This window comes from Thermobia domestica, chromosome 11 (genome assembly GCF_964235325.1).
Source record: "Thermobia domestica chromosome 11, izTheDome1.hap1.1, whole genome shotgun sequence".
NCBI lineage: Eukaryota > Metazoa > Arthropoda > Insecta > Zygentoma > Lepismatidae > Thermobia > Thermobia domestica.
This window is the reverse complement of record NC_137464.1, coordinates 169,902,999-169,917,295: the sequence shown is the minus strand read 5'-3', so window position 1 is coordinate 169,917,295 and position 14,297 is coordinate 169,902,999. Positions and strand designations below refer to the sequence as shown.

Sequence of the window (14,297 nt, the reverse complement as noted above, 5' to 3'; positions counted from 1 at the left end):
TTCGGATCTGGATCCGAAATCCGGATCTCGGATCTTGATTCTTATCCAAACCCACATCCCATCCAAATTATGATAAACTTGAATATCTAAAATTCGCCGAAAGTAATTTCACGAAGTCCTGACAGTGAAGAAGAGAACAGAAAATTAAGACGAATATTGACAAGTCTATTTGTTTCCTTCATTCTACTCTAAAGATCAAATGTTTGGCTTACTTAAGAAAGAAAATGATCCGGATGAGAGTTCGAATGTCGAATCTAGTTCCACTCGGTTGCAGGACCGAGATGAATATTTAAAATTCCTCAATGCCAGTGACGTGGCGTGACAATTTGACGATTGTTACCGGTTGCTGATACTACAAGTAACTCTTGTTTCTCAATATCAGAAAATCTAGTACTCACTTTTCCTTTCAGCGTATCAACCATTTCAAACTATAGGCATTGGCAAAGTGGTCAAATTCCACTTCATTTACTCTTGACCTTTTTGAACAATGTGGCTCTTCATGTTCTTTCATTTCTTACTAAATATAATTGAAACTATCTCTCAATAATCTTAGATATTCTTCAAAGTCATATATTTTCTTTCTGCAGTAACCTACGTCATGAACTTTCTTTTGTATGATATTGAACAAGATTTCTTGTCTTGATGTTATAATAGAAAACAGTTGAAGTAAAAAATTGGAGTCAAAACTTTGAAAGGTTTGATAGAATTTTGCTACACAAACTCTGGTTTGAGAATCATATTCGTCGGTTTTATCCATCATGGATTTAAAGACTCCTAACAGTTCATCTTTAAAGCTATATAGCACATCATTTACCCTACTCCTATAGTTCCATACCTTGTGTTTGAGACTATTGGGATACTTTTGTTGACTACCTAATCCAGAGCATTTGTTCTTTTTGAAGACTTCGAGGAAGAAGAAGCAAGTCCCAATACAATTAAAAAAAAAAAACTTATACCCTTTTCCAATAGCGTAACTTGAAGCTTCAGTGCCCCCGCAACCTTTAGTTATGCGCCCTAGTTTCTATATATTTTTCGCCCCTGGAGCTCGTGCCCCCGCCGCGAGGGTTGCGGGGTTGCTATTTACGCCTATGCCCTTTTGTATAATCAACGGACTTTTCTAAAACTAAATTAAGTCTGTGGGCATAAAAATGAAAATATAATTAACAAGAGACTGCAGTTCCCTACCTCACTAACCATAACTGAAGTTCCATCGTATGTTTGAGCAACAAGTTTTCCGTATTAGTTAGATAGTCAAACTGCGGCACGATGAAGACGATTGCACAGTTCTTTTTCAACACATCAAACTGCATCAAAGTCCAAATTCAACTAGTAGGCTAGCGGCTAGAGTTGGAAATTTGTTGCATCGAAAGTTTTCTATACTAAATTAAAAACAAAATATTTTCAACTTAATTAGCATAAATTCTAAATAATAATAATTACTCGAATTGGAAGGAGCGCGGGCAACATCTCTGCTTCGCTCTAATTATCATTACTATTCCCCTTTGCTCTTGAAACAGTTCCCATATAGCACAATGTGTTTCATCAATAGGTATTTCTGTATGTTTAATGATACTTCAGGGAGTGACAATATCTTTGTTCCTTCAGGCATGAGACACCCATCTAAATTTTATATACTGTTTAAACAGAAATAAAATCTCATTTTTTTAAAAAAATTATTCCCATAAGCTCAAATTAACATTCAGTGAGAAACTTTATTTTGAATCAAAGTAAACCTATATTAAATTTGTTTGTTAGAATATTCTATGGAATATATTCTTCTTGTTCACTGTTGCTGTATTATTCAAATTTAAAGATAATGTATTAAAATACAAAAGTCGTGTAAAAATGATAGATTTTAACATATAAATAATGCACTGGAACATCAGTCTCACAGTAGCACGTGCTAAATGCTATTAGTATGAAAAACGTGCTACTTATATTTGTCCGAAATTGTATGCTGTTAAGACAATGAAATAACCTTATGAGTACTGAAATTACAGCCAAGTTTCTAATCCTTAGAATGGGGAAGCAAACGAAACAGTATAGTGGAATTACCGCCAGCTCGATCCTCTACAGCGAGAGGAGAGCGAATAGACTCCTAAGCGGGCGGTGAGTAGAATATACATGCTGATGATATTCTAGATTCTCCTTGTTTTGACAGGGAACGTTCTTATTTTTTACTGTTCCACTCAGCCGAACGGTAACATAAGGGCTATTCCGAAAGTCCAAATACGAGCGCACAGGATGCTTCTGGCTGGCACGCTAAAAGGTGCTTCTGGAGTGAACGAACGCTATCGGGGTTCGCGTTACCTCTGAAATCTGCGGTATCAACAACAGTATGCTCCTATTTGGTGTTGGCATGTTGCATTCGTTCATAATGTAAATGAAGCTTAGGCCATCCAAACTTTGTTTAAAAGGAAAAAAGAAAGAAAGAAAAGAAAAAGGAAAATGTAAACATCTTCCCATGTCGATAATGAAATTTGAAGATATATGAAAATAACGAAAAAATGTAATATTTTTACCGTTACCGCCGGTAACAGCGGTAATACGCACTACACGTCCCTGCTCAATGCATCAATTTCATTGACAGTTAAGAAAACATAAACAGTTAAGACAAGTATTGACTACTTTTTACGTATATTATCCTGCTGCTCAGTCTGCTCAAAATATCAAATGTATACCCTACAATTAGATTTAATAATTATTTAGTAAATCACAATATGAGCACCGAGAATAAACTATGAATTTTGGTGCCTCTTATCTAGATTTGAAATTTCGGATTCATACATAGAATCAGGCTGAAATATAAATATTTGAGATCTGGAAACCGAAACATGTGCTAGTACCAAGATCGTAGCCGTTTGTACAGTGGCGTATTTACGATTTTGTTTCGGGGGGAGGCTTTGCTAACTTTCGGGGGAAGGCTTTGCCTGAAAATGTGAAAATTCTGCAAGATATTTCATATAGTTTACTATAGTAAGTACAATTTCGGGGGGGCTTAAGAACGGAAGCCTCTCCCCTAAATACGCCATTGCGTTTGTACCTAGATAATGCGAGCGGAAGGCACTTGCACTAATTCCGCATGTAGTTTGAGGAACACGAGAAATTAAAAACAGATAAATATTCTTTTTCAGGAGTAAGTCGCGCTTTAACATGACTTTTCATGAGTGTTGTGTTCAAATATGAAAACTGTAATGACAACTTGTTTGAAATAAAAACCTTTTCATTTTTAACAATAAAGTTAGGTACTTTCACATTGAAGAAAAATTAGCAAGGCACATACCACTGATTAGGGTGCTGATTCTTATGGAAGCTTTCACTTGAACCGGAAGATTTCCTCATGTTAGTATCGGATTGCCACAATTCACCTTGCTGAAAGACGTGGTTTATCAGGAGGTCGGACAAGATTCTTTTGAACGTAGCCTGTAGACTGCTTCTAGTCTCAATTATTCCCATATAACAAGACTAGCCATATACATAGTTGGTTCGAAATAAGTTAAAATATCACTAATTGACCTTAAGGGGATAATCGTGATTTAAATATTCGTAAATCAGAAGACGTAAATCAGAAGTTAAGCGGTAAAATAAATCCGATAAATACGGAATAAAGAGATTTATATGCAACCTAATGATAGCAATAAAACTCTTTATGTAACATTTTCAAAGCTAAAATTAACAGTTATCTTCTTGAAGAGGGTTTACGGCAACATAGAATATTACAAATACAATTATTAGGGCCTATCAGTAGTACCTCTGACAGCCCTGCATTTCACATCACCATCGCCCTTCATCCTGACAAGTGAGCAATTCACTTACCCACAATGACTTTTCAGGCGTTCCAGTGACATCAATATCTCAGTTTGGGTTTGGGATCATGCTTCGGTGAACCTTGACTATCACCATCAGCAGCTATTAGAGAATCAGAACTTATTTCTGTATTAGATAATGTGGGTAACTATAGCTTTTCGTCTATAGAAGTCGGAGAGTGTATGGTATTATCGCAGGAAATATTTGATACATAAAACTTAGATTGTCAGTATTTAGGAGCAACTTTTAAAATAATTAGTTACTGTAAATGTGCTACAGATTAGCCGAGAAAACCCGACAGCCATAGTCGAGTGGTCTGCGGCAGTAGGCTGTGGATCCTTTTACTGTAAATGTCTTGGATTCAAATCCCGCTTCAAATGAACGTAAGCCCGATGGTAGGAACCAAAGGACTGTCGTGCCAAGAATTTAATTTGTTTTAATTATCATAAATGCATTCTTTATTATTAAATTTTATCCAATATTTTCTTTTCAACCAGTTTGCGAAACTCAGAGCTAGCTACTTGTTTTCTTTTTAATTCATGTTCATAGTTAGCACAACTAATCACTAAGGAAAAACAATCATTTCAATAAAATTCGCCTCGCGTCTTTCGTAGCTCTAAGTTATTTTCAGCTTTTTTTTAAAGCTGAATGGCGTTTTATCACTTTCCCCTCGCTTTCCCTATTTTTTTTCTAGTTTTATCTATGTTTCTTTGCACGGATATTGCGCCTATATGCACGTACTTAATTTGTTCGTTTACAAAAGCGGGCCATTTTCCTGCCACTATAGAAAGTAGAGTGCCCTGTATCAGAGAAATATTAATTGACGTATGTAAGTGAATATATCTGTGATGAAGTCATAATTTCTCAGTTTTTGCATCGCACATAGTTTCCTCATCCTCATTAATCTCTTCACCCCCGCTTCCTGAATTCCAGTTCTGGTATTCTTTCTTGAGCAAGGCCTATTTAATGGGAGACTGATGTCTCATGTAGGCTTATTAACTATATCATCAGCAATAAAGAAAGTAGGGTTTAATTTGCACTAATTTTAGAACATTACGTTAATTAAATAATAATAATAATACGGAGTGAGCTCAGGCTACTTGTTAGGATTCTTGCTTCGCAATTGGATTATACCGGGTTCGAATTCGGAGACCAGTATCCTGACTGAGGATTTTCCAGGATTGTTCCTCAGTTATACTGGGCAAATGCTAGGTTAGTACTTTGATCTAAGGCTCTGGAGACCTTCCTTCCATTCCTTTCCCAATGTTTTCATGTGTTGATGATTACAGTGTAAAGTGGCCTCTGAGGATGTATCTGGTAGCTTATAGTAAATAAACAATAACGACTTAATATATCTTCACGAAACGTGTGGGTTAATTTAACTATAGCCTTACAGTCCCAATAGATAGCTAAAGTTTTAATATTAATTTCCTGACTTTTAAATACTATTTTCATATTGTTTCAGCTTTCAATTTTCTCATGTATGTTCCACCGAGAATTGAACCTGAGATCACATGAACAAATGCGAATATGATAAATATTTTTGAACACTTTAATATACAAAACACAAAAAGCTTCAATGATACGATGCATGGATATGTTTTGGTTACGTCCTGCAATGTATGATTAAAGAAACCTGGAGGGTGAGGAAGAAATAACAGAAATCTCTTTTATATTTACTCCTTCAACAAACTCCTGACCTCAGAAGGGCAAGCCATAAGTTAGGTAATAAAGTCGTACAACGAACACTTTTATTAATACTAATAATACTATACAACCATATCGCTCTCCTGAAATTCTCGTGTGTATGTTTGAAGATCTACTGTTGTTCCACGCCAACCAGTCTATATTTTTTGTTGTACCTTCGAAGTGAAAGATTTGTTGATGGTTGGACTCTAGTGAGTCAGAAACTACTATTAATAAAGAGTTTGTTTTGTCCAGTATTCCTGCGATTAGAAGGATCTTATCTAAAAGATATTTCATTTGTATATGAGAAAATAAGAAAATTTATGTAAGAAAGTAAACATTGCAAGGTTAAAATAACAAAGAACAACGGTAGCACAAACGTGTTATGGAAACATTTAAAAGCACAGCATCCTACTATATTAGTGAATCCGAAAAAAGTTTTGACGAATTTTAGATATTCAATTTTATCATCACAATTTCAGATGTAGGTTTGGATACGAATCAATATCTCAGATTCGGATCCAGATCCGAGATCCGAGTTTCGGATCCAGATCCGAGATCCGGACCCAGATCCGAGATCCGGACCCAGATCCGAGATCCGGACCCAGATCCGAGATCCGAATTTCGGATCCGGATCCGGATCCGAAAATTTTTGGCCATCCCTAGTGTATATGTGCCGTACACGTACGTGTTGTCTGGAGTTGTGGCATCTCAAAACATATCTGCTGCAAAGTATCCTAGAGTCCGCAGGTTGGTCGGAAGAGGGGTCCGCACCCAAGGGTGTCGTTCCATGGCGTCCCAGATGTGTTCAATGGGACTGAGATCCAGTTATCGTGATGGCGAGGAAAGTGTTGCCAGATCAGAGGATTGCTCATCAAACCAGTCTACTAACAACCTAAGCCGGTGCATTTTCCTGCTGAAAGATGAGGTCACCATCGGGATGTTGCAGCCGTGCAAATGATAGGACATGGTCATCCAGAAGATCGTGGTAGCGTTCACCTATGAGGGACCGTGTCACATGTGTTAGGGGATCCATTTCAGTCCACGTAAACATGCCCCAGATGAGAATATCACTACCACCAACCTGCACAGTTCCCTGCTGGCACGATGGATCCATTGCCTAGTGCGGTTGGTGACGCACCCGTATCAGTCCATCGGCATATACCATTGTGAAAAGTGACTCATCTATCCAGGAAACCTATTTACACGGTCCAGTAGCAGTGTTCCTTTGCACATGCTAGACGTTGTTTCCTGTGCTGTATGGTTAGAACGGGTACTCGCGTAGACCGATGGCTTCTGTATCCCATGGCGAGTAGGTAGTTGCGGATTGTGTGGCTGCTAACACGGCGTCGTTATCCTGCAGTGAACCTCTCCGTGATTTGACGCACTGTGGCCCGTCTATTAGCTGTTACGATGAAGGCCAGTCGGCGCCTACCCCTGTCCACGGCAGTTTGCCTGTGCGGGTGCGGTTTAATCGCAAGCCATGTACTCACAATACACCCTTGACACAGTTCCCTTTGAAAATCCAAGTGCCGCAGCCACTTCTGAAATCGAGACACGCAGTTGTCTGGCCCTATGATTTGACCACGATCAAATGCACTTAGGTCCTTCGTCTTGCCCATCACATACTACACTGACACCAAGAGAGGAAGCACACGGCAGCAGTACATGCGCGATGCGCGTCATTCATATACACTGGTGGAGTCTCTGCAGGCCGGTTTCTGCAACTGTCCAGCTGTCTCTAATTCAACTGGTGATCAGGTTTTACTATATATATATATATATATATAGTAAAACCTGCCTTCAACGGACCCTTTATTAACCGGAAAACTGTCTTAAACGGAAATATTTCACGATCCCATGAATTTTGGAGTATAAAACGTGTAAAGGTGCCTTCATTAAGTGGAAACTGTGTTATGCTGACAACGGAAAGCAAAATAAACATTTAACGGAAAATTCTGACTTCCGGACTACAACGTTTAGAAATTTTTTATACGCCCTGTAAGAGGGCAAATATATGGATTACAGTATCTGCGATAAATTCTTCGTTCTTTTGTTAAATCATTTCGGACAGTGTTTACCTTTCCCAGCCAATACACATGTTCACCCTCTACGATTTTCGGCTAGACCTATGGAGCATGTCAGCTGCCAGTCTTCTTTGTAGGCGTACTTCTGTATCGCTTGTGTATCGCAACTAGCAACAACCAAAAGACAGAGAAAGAAAATTTACAAAACAAGGTTCTAGAAAAAGGAAATTGAGGTAATAAAGCAGGAATCATAATCTTTATCACGTGTTGTGAAGACAAGCAATGAAAGGTTCATAGGACTTTCAGAATTCAGTAGAAAACTTTTCTGTGTCGTGAAGTATACCGCGCGATGTTTTGAACGAAATGCATCTTGACCTGAAGCAAAAACTCATGTGCAGAACATTTGAGAGAACTATGTCACTGTTTCTCATTTGCGCTTTCTAATCCCCCACTTTCTCTTCTCCCTTGCTCTCAGTTGGGATGGTTCTGAAATCTTAATACCAGATTGAAGGAAAGAAAAAGTTCCTAAGACAAACTCTGCAACCGATACTCAGAAGTGTATAATAATTTCCTGTTTATTGTTGTCCTTGACCTTCTCAACTCTACGTTTTATGCCTTTTCAATCACCTTGCAAATCAACTTTTAGCAATACACCTCTAAACTTACATTTTTGCATTATTTTGGTAGCAGTCATTATGACTTGTAAAAAATGGGTTATGTTTAGCGTCGGTGAAACTCAGGTGTACGAGATTCTAAAGAAAAATGGAAATTTTGAAGCAGTGGGAAAACTGCAATAATGGAAAAATAAAGAGAGAACTTAAGAAAAATGAAAACCAAGACATTAATGAAATAGTATAGAAGTGGTTTGTTAGTGTCAGACCCAAAAATCACAGCATATCTCACCCTATATTACAGGAACATGCTAAAACGGTAGCTAAAAAGTGGGTAAAACTGAATTCAAAGCATCAAATAAATGGTTAGAAAGTTTCCGCAAAAGACAGATAGCTTTCAATGAATTTTGTGGTGAATCGTTTGATGCAAATAATGAAACATTTGATGAATGGGTTCCTAAACTACCTTCCATAATCGAAAGACATGTAAGTGATATATATATATATATATATATATATATATATATTTTAAAAGGAAATGTCTACCTCCATTAAAAGGAAACCTGACTTTAACGGAAATTTGTGTGACTCCCGCTCAATTCCGCTGAAGACAGGTTTACTAAAAAGTAGTGTTTATTTTAGAACAATGGCTCCGTTGATGACATAATACATTGTCCAACGATGTCGTAAAGCCTTTCTGCAATCGCAGAAACCAGATTCCTCAAGGCCTACAAAACAAAACACTGCTCAATTGATACTGTACAATCTGCATCTGAAAAAAACAGAAGCCCACTCAAGCATTCTTTTCTGCTTCAGGAAGAGATTTAAGTCTAATGGAGCCAAATCTGATAAATAACGCAAGTATGGCACCACATCATACTCCAGCTTGACTTTGACTATTGCAACATCCATAGGCATGAGAACATTGTCGTGATACAAAATAAACCTTTCTTTGATAAACCCGGCTTCTTTTCCAATATTTTTTTATTGGTCCTAAAGCTTTACATACTATTCAGTGGTGACGGTGTTACCACGTGGAAGATAGTCAATGAGAAGGATGCTTTTTTGTATTAAAAAAAAATAAAAAGAAACTGAAGCCATAATATTTTCGGCAGATATATACATGGGCTTTGGAGGTGAGGAATCAAAATGTTCCGTTGTTTTGATTGCTATTTCGTTTTGTGTGTATAGTAGTGTACTGTGGTGGCTACAAATAAATCCATAAAATCAGTTCGATTTTTGTAAAAACTGCTTGTTTTCTTTAGAGATTTGCAATCAGATTCGTTTTCGGCCATGCTGTTGATGTTTTCTTCATTCACAATTCTTCTGTCTAGTCCGGAACGTCGGATCGTTGGTGGCTGTTTTCTCCTCTATCATGAGTTTCCTGTTGATGGTGATATGAGTGTCCTTCTGCGCCTATGTGAGAATTCTCAGCACGAATTTCGTGATACACACCGCATCCATAGGTCTTCGTACGAGGGCTATCCAGAAAGTAGATTACGTTTTCGTCTGTGTCCGCTAGGGGCGGGGCTAGCGCGGCCATCTTGGGGTCAGAGCGTTGCGCAGCTCAGTCGGCATCTAGCCGTGCTAGTGAGAGGTTCGTGCTGTGCTCCGTTAAGATACTGTGACGGTTTGAAATGTCTGCGTCAATTGAAAATCCCGCGAGCTGCGAGGTGCGTGCAGTAATAAGGTTTCTGACAGCAAAAAACTGTAAACCGATAGAAATCTATCGGCAGCTGTGTGAAGTGTATGGGGACAACATTATCACTGAAGGTGGAGTGCGACAGTGGGTCATAAGTTTTAAAAATGGCCGAACCAATGTTCACGACGAAGTCGAAGTGGGAGACCCAGCAAAGTGACTGCCGAACTTGTCGAAAAAGTCGATGTTAAAGTCCGTGAAAATCGAAAGTTCACAATAACGGAACTTTCTTTGAGTTTTCCACAAATTTCGCGAAGTTTGTTGCACGAAATCATCAGCGAAAAGCTTGGTTACCACAAGTTTTGTGCAAGATGGATTCCAAAAATCTTGACAGAGGACCACAAAAATCAGCGAATGGCTGCAGCGTTGCACTTTTTGGACGCCTACAATAAGGATGGTGACTCTTTACTCGATCGCATCGTTACTGGTGACGAAACATGGGTGAAACACGTGAACTGTGAAACGAAATTGCAATCAATGCAGTGGGGGCACACAGGTTCTCCCCAAAAACCCAAGAAATGCATGCAAACAATGTCGGCAAGGAAGATGATGGCGACTGTTTTTTGGGACAGAAAAGGTGTGATTTTGGTGGACTTCCTGGAAAGAGGCACTACAATAAACGCTCAAAGGTATTGCCAAACTCTGCAAAACCTCAGAAGAGCAATTCAAAACAAGCGCAGAGGAATGTTGAGCTCTAAGATCTTGTTGATTCACGACAACGCCCGGCCCCACACGGCAAATGTCACGCGTGAAGTTCTTGAATCTTTTCAGTGGGAGTTGTTTCCTCATCCGCCGTACAGTCCCGACCTGGCACCGAGCGACTTCCACCTATTCCCAGCAATGAAGAAGTGGCTGGCTATGCAGCGTTTTGATGACGACGAACAGCTGCAAGAAGAGGTAACGAAGTGGTTGAAGTCGCAGGCGGCCGAATTTTTCGACGAAGGAATTTCCAAGCTCGTACATCGCTACGATAAATGCCTTAATTTGAATGGTGACTATGTCGAAAAGTAGTATTTGTGTGTGGCTTTCATCTGTATATAATAAAATTTGTTTCCTATACTTTGTTGATTTTTTATTCCAAAACGTAATCTACTTTCTGGATAGCCCTCGTATAAGATTTGGCGACATGCTAATGGAAATGTTTCACTTTCTCGCAATTTCATAGACAATCAGTGGATGATCGGATCTCAAAACTGTACTGATCTGGGCATTTTTTTCATTTCTACTCACGACTGACCAAGATGGAGATCCTCCTTCACGTACAATCTCCCAGTTTCGGAATGTGCAAACCATTGAAACATCGTTGCGCGACTCATTGATGCATCACCGAATGCTACTTGCAACATTTCGTACGTCTCTGTAGCTGTTTTTCCAACTTTAAAACAAAATTTAATACAGATTCCGATGGCAAAACATTCTTTGTCTTTCTGCGATGAGCTTTTGAAATCAAAAATTTTCTGCAGAAGAAATACTTGTGATTGTTAAAAATACTTGTAAATGTCAAGACGCAGCGCGCGCCCCGGTAGTGCAAAGCTACGGGTCTAGGTAGTCAGTCAGTAGTGAGAGTAATCGTCAAGATTTATCAGTATTTGACAAAAGATTAGATCGTGGGGTCCCGAAAGTCTGATGTTTCAATCGAGAGCAAACGGATGCATTAAGCCGGTTATACATCATCAAATATTCCATCATATATTGTAGCATATGTTTCATCAAAGTGACTGTCGGGGTTTGTGGCCCATTCAGCAACTGGTCTAGGCTCACAGGCGCAACACGATGTAGCAGCATTGTCACCTCGAAATCATATATCCTATGATCATGCGCAAGCAGACGACCCGGGCATCACCCGAGATTACCAACATCGACTACTAGTCTGATGCAAAGAACATGAAAATTCAACAGTAGAAGACTGAAAAAAGGTCTGCTAGCCTGGTAAGTCACGATTGCACTCTACTTCTCGGACAATCGTGTCTGTGTAGACGAAAACTCCATGATAAGTTAGAGCTCTCGTGCATGATGTCAACAGTACGTATCACGGGCGGTGGGTCTATAGTACATACATACGTGACTCTGGATGGAAGATAATTTCACTGCCTTTCTCCTGTGATTGGCCATAGGCTTTACTACGGTAGGTACTGAATGCTTATGACCCTAGAGTAATTACCCATGCATTTCGAATTTCTTTACTATTGAATTTCGAGCACTCGGTAGTGAGGGTGGATATCAGGATATGCCTGATACGTACAGAACCCCCAAAATCCTCCGCCCATTCAGAGTTTGTATCAGCTCAACTACGAATCTCCCGCCTACAGCTGTACCTTTAAACTTATGTTTCAAGTACGGTAATGGGATACGCCCGTTTTGTGATAGATCGAAGCCTATCTCTAGTTATACCTACTAGTGAAAGGAACTCCTTTACCGAGCAGGAAATTGCCGGTATCTTCAATGTCGTCTGCTCCGGAGCGTTAAGGTAAACTCATCTTTAAGTCCCGGTTTTTGGTACCGAAACATCCCAGGTACCGAATCCCATGGTTTTGAACACAACCTGGCATAGCCTAACCCATTTCTGGGATACCTATAGAGTTCCACAGGGGATTGCAATCATAGTCCTACCTACTTGAGTTACGTTCAAAGTTCCGTGTTGAGATACCATGCACACTTTCTTTCAGAATCAATGGCACGTGCTAGTTGCCTATTTGGTACACGAAACAAGCCTCTTCTTCTTCGGTACGTATATAGTGTGAGGCATATTTAAATAGCAACTAGGCCCCTGGTGATTATAGACGAACGAATGGATCTCTTGACAGACACTACATCTTATGTTAAAATTTGTTCATGTTAATGACGATAACGCATCTAGGCATCGCGCACGTCATGTGCAGAAGTGTTTCGAAGTAGACAATCTGAACTTGCAGCATCTTCCATAGCCCACAAAGTTTTCAGATCTCAACCACATTGAGTACTTGTGGACGATGAAACAGCACTTACATGTCCGCATTGAAGGTCACGCTACACGCAACGTGGTCGATCATACCAGCGAAAGATCATGGGTCTCTCCTATATAGATGGAGGACGGAATATTTACACACTGTTAAGTAAGTGGCTTTAATTCAGTGATCAATCCGTGTATATGTAAAATTTAAAATATCGGAAAAAAATAACTTTTGACATAATTTTACACTTTATCAATCTTTCTTTTCCAGGTTCGGTGGCCAAATTTCTTCAAACAAGATTGCACATACATTTAAAACACTATTCAATTTATTATTCTATTACACACTTCCTCAATATACTAACCTTTACAAGTTGATCATTTCCACCTGTGACAAAGTACTTTCCGTCTGGCGATATTGACAAGCAACTTAGTGCAGCTACAGAAGATCCTTCGACTTCTCGAATAACGCCGCCATCAAAAGCTTCCCAGTAGCCAATTTTCCTATCGGATCCTACTGTCAACACCTGAAATTCTGAAGGATGGTACGAAGCACCCAAAAACATGGAATTGGCGAAGATTATAGTCTCCCTTCGTTTTCGACTGCAAAGTTATTTTAAAAATAGGTTAATTTTACATTTATACACATCTGTTTCATTTATACAGAAAATTCTACAATTTAAAATATACAATATTTTATTTAATTTGTTTACTTTTATTTTCTAGAGATTTTGATGCTCACCAGAATTGAGTCTTGAGTCATATGTTCTAAACCGAAGTGTACTAACATTCGATTATTCGGTTGACCTCTTAAGTAGTATGGTATTAGGGCAAAAGACTAAGGTTTTGTTATTTCAGGCTACATCTAAATACAGATAGAACAATTGTAGACTGAATATAAAAACCGTGCTAAGTGCCAAATGAAAATATTGAGTAAACAGCCCAGATGTTACTTCAGAATTGGTGGGACACATAAGCATATGCATTCCTCTGGGGATTATTTGAACTACTTCCACAGTGAATACTAGATAGCCAGTTTTTCTCTGAGTAGCGTTAGGCACATAGGCCACATTTTTTCATTAAACCGAACTTTTCCATTTTTGGCACTTAGCACGGATTTTACGTCCAGTCTACAATTAATCTTAAGTTAATATCGCATAAGTAACAGTGACCTCAGCAATGTGAGATCATATTCCTTTTAGATGTCTCGTAACACATAGTAATTAAAACACAAAACTTGAGATACATACATACTTAAGATACATAAAATGTACCAATAAGATACCAAGAGCACGTACGCTGGTGTCTCACAATCACAAGATTTTGAGTTCAAATACAATGGCTGACCACTCCACAGAAATTTTACCAGAGCTTTCTCCAGTTTCACCAGTGAATGGCGAAACTGTACCATTAAATATAGGCTCAACACCTTTTTCCTCTTGCTTCTCCATTGGTGTTGTTACTTACGCTGATTATTAATAAAAACTCATGTAAATTGGTCGAAGGTTATATCTGGAAGTTGAGAAAAAGATGCAGGA

The 14,297-nt window shown here is 38.9% G+C and overlaps 2 protein-coding genes across 3 annotated transcripts in view; one reads left to right on the top strand and one right to left on the bottom strand.

Annotated features, from left to right (window-relative positions):
• The window catches only part of Atg12 (Autophagy-related 12), a 58,811-nt gene extending 45,644 nt beyond the window's left edge, over positions 1-13,167 (top strand). Inside the window, exon 3 of the mRNA XM_081731324.1 lies at positions 13,031-13,167. Within this exon, the coding sequence (XP_081587450.1) occupies positions 13,031-13,075 (45 nt within the window). The 3' untranslated portion in view covers positions 13,076-13,167. The remainder of the gene's footprint in view (positions 1-13,030) is intronic.
• LOC145664554 (cilia- and flagella-associated protein 52) overlaps positions 1-14,297 on the bottom strand; it is a 101,169-nt gene that overhangs the window by 9,058 nt on the left and 77,814 nt on the right. For both annotated transcript variants that reach the window (XM_081731321.1, XM_081731322.1), the window contains one exon: positions 13,125-13,362. In XM_081731321.1, the coding sequence (XP_081587447.1) occupies positions 13,125-13,362 (238 nt within the window). The remainder of the gene's footprint in view (positions 1-13,124; positions 13,363-14,297) is intronic.